Source organism: Uloborus diversus, chromosome 2 (genome assembly GCF_026930045.1).
Source record: "Uloborus diversus isolate 005 chromosome 2, Udiv.v.3.1, whole genome shotgun sequence".
In the NCBI taxonomy this organism is placed as follows: domain Eukaryota; kingdom Metazoa; phylum Arthropoda; class Arachnida; order Araneae; family Uloboridae; genus Uloborus; species Uloborus diversus.
The window spans coordinates 23,469,601-23,475,600 of record NC_072732.1 but is presented as its reverse complement, the minus strand read 5'-3'; the positions used below and the strand labels follow the sequence as shown (position 1 = coordinate 23,475,600).

The 6,000-nt window shown below is 34.6% G+C and overlaps 1 protein-coding gene across 1 annotated transcript in view; it reads right to left on the bottom strand.

Annotated features, from left to right (window-relative positions):
* Positions 1-598: 598 nt before the first annotated feature.
* The window catches only part of LOC129235115 (ATP-binding cassette sub-family C member 8-like), a gene marked incomplete at its 3' end in the record, with an annotated part of 81,233 nt that continues 75,831 nt past the window's right edge, over positions 599-6,000 (bottom strand). Inside the window, 2 exon segments of the mRNA XM_054868804.1 lie at positions 599-938; positions 4,449-4,595. Coding sequence (XP_054724779.1) covers positions 792-938; positions 4,449-4,595 — 294 coding nt within the window.

The following is a 6,000-nucleotide window of genomic DNA, read 5'->3' as shown; positions in this document are numbered from 1 at the left end:
GGATGTCTGTAGGATGTCTGTGACGTGCATAGCACCTAGACCGTTCGGCCGATTTTCATGAAATTTGGCACAAAGTTAGTTTGTAGCATGGGGGTGTGCACCTCGAAGCGATTTTTCGAAAATTCGATGTGGTTCTTTTTCTATTCCAATTTTAAGAACAAAATTATCATAAGATCGATGAGTAAATTACAAAATTATCATAACGTGGAACCGTTACATGGGCACGAGCCAATTGGCGAGATACGAAATTATCATAACGTGGAACTGTAACATGGGTACAAGCCAATTGGCGAGAAAATTCAGAATACATTATTTGTAAATATACAGGCGAACAAAAAAACCTTTAAATTTTTCTAATACGGGCAAAGCCATGCGGGGTACCACTAGTTTTAAATAAAAAGGCTGAAGAAAATACGAATTTAGTTCTGGTCTGGGCTCTGGGGGCGGCTGCAGCCTCATAGCCCCCCCCCCCCCCTGAATTCGCCACCTGCTGACATCCGATACACCTGCGATCCCTATTAGCTCGGACAATCGATGTTCAACTGTAATTGTTTAATAAATGCCCAGGTAACTGATTATTTTTTTTGTATTACCAACGATAAAGGCAAAACTTAATGAATATTTCCTATTTCGATTCATATCCACCACCTTTTCTATGAGTCACACAGTCACCATTTGGGAGTAGTACATTCAAAGCACATTCTTTTAAATTTCTATGGAAATGTCCATCTTCAGAATTAAAACATTCGTTCAAGGATGACAAACTCAAAATGAGACTTCCTAGGCTGATGTCAATGAGTCTGGTAGCTTGCTTTAACGAGTGAAGCAAAGATACTTCCCTTTACTTCCTGCAGCTCCTTGGGATTTCCGACTTCAGCAACTCTTCCCGCATCGAGAACTATGACTTTGTCAAACTCCAAAATACTTTGAACACGGTGCTGTGGAAAAAGTAATGTATGAAATTACATTGTTTTACTCGATTAATATTAATGACATTACTGTCTGACCATCGATTATATGGAAAGGTCAATATCTAGTTTATAGGGGGAAATGGACGCATCTATTAGTTTGAAGCATAGACTAATAATAAGAGTAGACCGAGCTATGGCAACCCTTTTGCTGCTCATAAACCAAACCATGTGACTGGTGGATATCCTAGCAACAGCGGGCGTTGATCGTAGCAGACGATCAACGCCACCGCGAAATAAAATAAATAGAATTGATGGAACACGGAAGAATGATCTTTTATGGAGTCCGATTTGTAAATTTGTTATTCTAAGTTGTAAATATTTTGTTAATATAGTGAGTTTTTCGTTTAGATAGTATTGTGCATTTTCTTTAGTAACATTCAATAACTCTCTAAGCAATAAAAGATGCAAGCGACCAAGAGGAATCAGCAAACGGTAAGATTTTTACCTACAGTTTCAATTTAAGATACCGATAAGTACATTTTTGCGTTAACGCAAAACGTTTACGCCATTTCGTTCACGCCAACGCTGACAGCTCCAAATGAAATAAAAGTTATCGAAAACTGATCAAAAACTATTACTAATGTCAAAATAATGCATAACTAAAAGAAAAACAGTTCAATCTCTGCACCTGGAAGTTTTTTTTAATGAAAACACATTGTCTTAAAATACATGTCGAGTGCCAAACTATAGATAATGCTGCCATCTAGCAACCATGCTGCCAAAGTCTTCGCCAAGCCCTTCCACTAGTCACATGATACATCTATGAACCAATTTTCTTCATCAGCGAGAATGAGAAAGCTCGGTCTACTCTTATTATTAGTCTATGGTTTGAAGGGATGGTAGCTTTTTCGTTACAACTGTGCATTTATACCTATTTAAAAGCAGCTTTGTACAAACGACAATACGTTCACGGCAATGATTTTTGAAATCTAAACTCTCTTCCATCATTCTTACTACAAAAAATAATCGATATATTTTTTATAACATAATTCTGAGCTTGCCGTTTTGGATTTTACATTTCCTATCGAAATGAAAACATTTTATTTTATTTTTGTTGTTTCCATAGAAACTCTTTGTTTCCACTCTTTTTCAACTTAGAGAATGCAATAAATTAATTAGGTACTAGTGACATTATAAAATGCTTTATCCCAAAGCCTTTTTCCCTTCTCCCTGCTAGATTCATTCAGATGGAATCGTCTTAACTTGGCTGGTTGCCAAATTACATATAATCCGTGGTCAAACAGTAGTAAGGGTGTAAAAAACAGGGAAATTTATTAAACAAGCAAAATAAACAGCTTCCTTGCAAAATGTTTGAAAACTTTTTTTTTTAAGAAAAGAGTGACGCAATAATTTGATGTTCTTACTAAATTAGGAATAATTTAAGCACTTATCGGTGATTAAAAAATTGTTTAAAATAGCAAAATCTGATTGCTGATTGAAGGAAAAACCAATGGAGGATTTTATTTTTATTTATTTTCCGGATATCCACTTTCAGAATTGATGTCCTGCAGCTTTTTTTCCTCCAAATAAATTTCTTTGAATTCAATTTATTTTTGATTTCTTTGTTGGTTATGGGGTAAAAAAAACTCTCAATATGGAAAACTCATTTGTGTTAGATACTAACCAAAATTCAGAAAGTCTGATAGAATTAAAAATTTATTAATTTCACTTTTGAAAACTTTTTGGTGATTCACAATCTTATACTGTATACAGCTTCATCAAAAAACAGATTAGGATATTTCTCCAATTCTAAAATTTACTTATCAACAAATAACAATTTAGTCCCTCCCCCCCCCCCCCCCCCTCCAAGCTGAAAAATAATTTTCTTGAATCAAAATTCATTTTATTTGGAATGTTAACCCTACTGTGATTTTCCAGAATTCTTTGCAATTGAAATTGGTTTAATTTTTCATGAATAAAACTTATTAATAAAATTTTATTTTATTTTCCAATTAAAGTAAATTTTAATTTAATAAATATGGACTGGATATGAGTGACAACTAACAGATCTAACAAACAAAAACATACACAGTGCTGTAATTGGGGGGTTGGGGAGGATGCTGGCCCCAAAATATTTGGTTTCTGTTGCAAAAATAATGGAAGTATAACGTAAATTAGCTTCAAACCACCTTTCCTTTTGGTGAGCCCCACCATTTAGCAAGGTGCTCGGAGGGGGAGGGGGGGGGCTGTTAGTAAATATAAATCTTCCCTTAAATACTTTTTTTTTCTGATTACAGCACTGTATATACATATTGGATAGATAAATAGATGGATACATTAAGGATTTTTGAAAGATAAGAGCTTTAAATGGAAGAAATTCTACATTTGAGTTGCACAAACTTTTAGTTCCAAGTTTCTAGAAACAGTTTCATATACAGTAAACTCACGATTATTGGAGGTCGGATTATCCGCCATTCGTATTATCTGTGGTTCAGATTATCAGCGGGTCTTTTCACAATTTATTTTATTAATTTTTAACTGTCCTTAAATGTTTTTTAAACTTATGATTGTGTTACTGTTCATTTTTAGCTTTTACATGCGTATATTTTTTTATATTCAATGTTAGTAGATGCAATGTAACAATGTTTTTAGCTATAACTTAAATGTATGTTTGAGTTTTATTCATATTTTTTAGCTATTGTATACAGTAGTATCGTTTTTTACCCATTGTTTCGATTATCCGTGGTTTTCACTTATCCGCGGTTACCTAGCCACCCTATTCCGTGGATTTTACCGTATATCTAATTTGATTTTCTATGTATCTGTAACTCAGAGCCAGACTTGTGTAAGTCACATAATCACTACTTTACAGGAGAGCAGAAAAACGATCGCTTGGTGCATACAAAGGATTGGACTCGCACTCTTTTAACACTGGTCAATTATTACAAGGGATTTTTTTTTAGGATTACATTCATATGACTCAATGTGCAATAGGATTCTACATAAAATGCACTAATAAACGGAAAATCGCAAATTTTTGAACCAGACTTGCGTTGGTCTGACTCTGAGGAAATTTGTTCATTGTAAAAGTGGTGCATCTCCATATTTTTAAAATGCTCATTTGTTTGCTAAATGATATATTTAGTTAATCCATTTCACTTTTATACTTATACCTCAGTATAAAAATGAAGCAACTAACTTTCCCAAAGATAAATATTGAATGATAAATAGTAACTGTGAACACTTGCATTTTTTTCCCCCGAGGAAAAATTGGCAAAAGGGATATAATTTAGACTAGTAAAATCAATTACAAAGAGATACCAGTAAATTCACTTTTGCAATGAGCCATACCTATGTGTATGAGTAAGTGCTATATATTTTTATTACAGCATTTTTTCAGTAATTATATTTTTACAAGCTGATTAAAACAACTGAGACGGGAAGGTTACTAAATTTCGGTGATAGAGATCAATCACCAAATTTGATAGAAACTTAAGCATTGAAATTTCCCCTTTAAAATCAAACTTCAAAACTCACAGCAATAGAAAGAACTGTACAATCAGCATAATGTTCGGCCACTACACTCTGGAGAATGTGATCAGTTTCGGGATCTAAAGATGACGTAGCTTCATCCATGACAAGGATCTTTGATTTCCTGATAAGTGCACGGGCCAAGCAGAACAACTGAAAATAATTTGTCATGTAAGCATTTGAGCACTAAAATGTGGACTAAACAAAAAGTAACAGTTGTTTCCGAAGAGAAGAAGAAATCAAGTAAATTTAATCTCCAAAAAAAGATACACTCAAACCTGTTTTTGTGCAGTCCTTTTTTGTGCTTTTTTTCAATTGCACGATTATTTTTGAGCGAATTTTTTTTGTGCCGCACATGAAAATTTCAATCAGATTGGGACTCAATTGATGAAACTATTTGCGAAACAAGTGCGAGATAGTATCTTCAAGTGACAACAGGGGCACCTTGATGGGAGGTCACTGTGACCTCCCAAAAATATCCTTATTCGGGAAATTTTCTCTGACAAGTCGGCAAAATTATACAAATACAAATGTGACGACCAGCAACAGGCTCTGGGCCCAGCTAGGCTGGTCCTAGTCAATTAATTAGTCCCCAATCGATGGCCCTCTTAAAGCTATCCAACCCCTGTGCTCGTTACCGCCTCTTCCGGTAAACTGTTCCAAGTGCCCACGACCCTACTAAAGAAGTAATTTTTCCTAATTTCCAGATTAGCCTGAGATTTGAATAGCTTAAAACAATGACCCCTAATCCTACTTTCTGCACAAAACTTAACCCCTTAACATCTTTCATTTTGATAAATTTAAATTACTGAATTAAGTCCCCTCTGACTCTCCTTTGCTCTAGTCTATACATATTAAGCCTATTAAATCTGTTATCAAAGTTTAAGTCTGAAAGTCCCCTTACTATTCGAGTAACCCTTCTTTGAACCCTTTCCAATACAGAGATATCTTTTCTGAGATAAGCAGACTGAACAGCATACTCCAAATGAAATCTTACTAAACTCCTATATAAAAGCAGAACAACCTTTTTAGATTTGTTTGAAATGGTAGATCTATTGATAAACCCAAGCATTCTGTTGGCTTTATTGCTTTCAATGCTGCACTGTAGACAAAACTTGAAATCCTGAGCACTGTAGTTAAAACTTGAAATCCTGAGCACTGTAGTTAAAACTTGAAATCCTACACCATCAGCAAAACAATTTATGTTTCAAGAAATATTTTGATGTCATTCATAAAAATAATAAACAGAAGAGGCCCTAAAACTGATCCCGGAGGAACTCCGCTTAAAACATCACTCCATTTAGAATGATTTCCCTTCACAACTACTCTTTGTTTCCTTCCAGTCAGCCAATTCCTAACCCAAAGTAAAGATTTTCCTCTTATTCCTATATCAGCTAGTTTGCTGAGAAGAGCAACATGCGGTACCTTATCAAAAGCTTTTTGGAAATTAATATAAACAACATCAACACACTTTTTGTTACCTAAAGCCAAGGTAACCTTGTCATAGAAATGCAATAAATTAGAGGCACACGATTTACCTTTCCTGAAACCATACTGC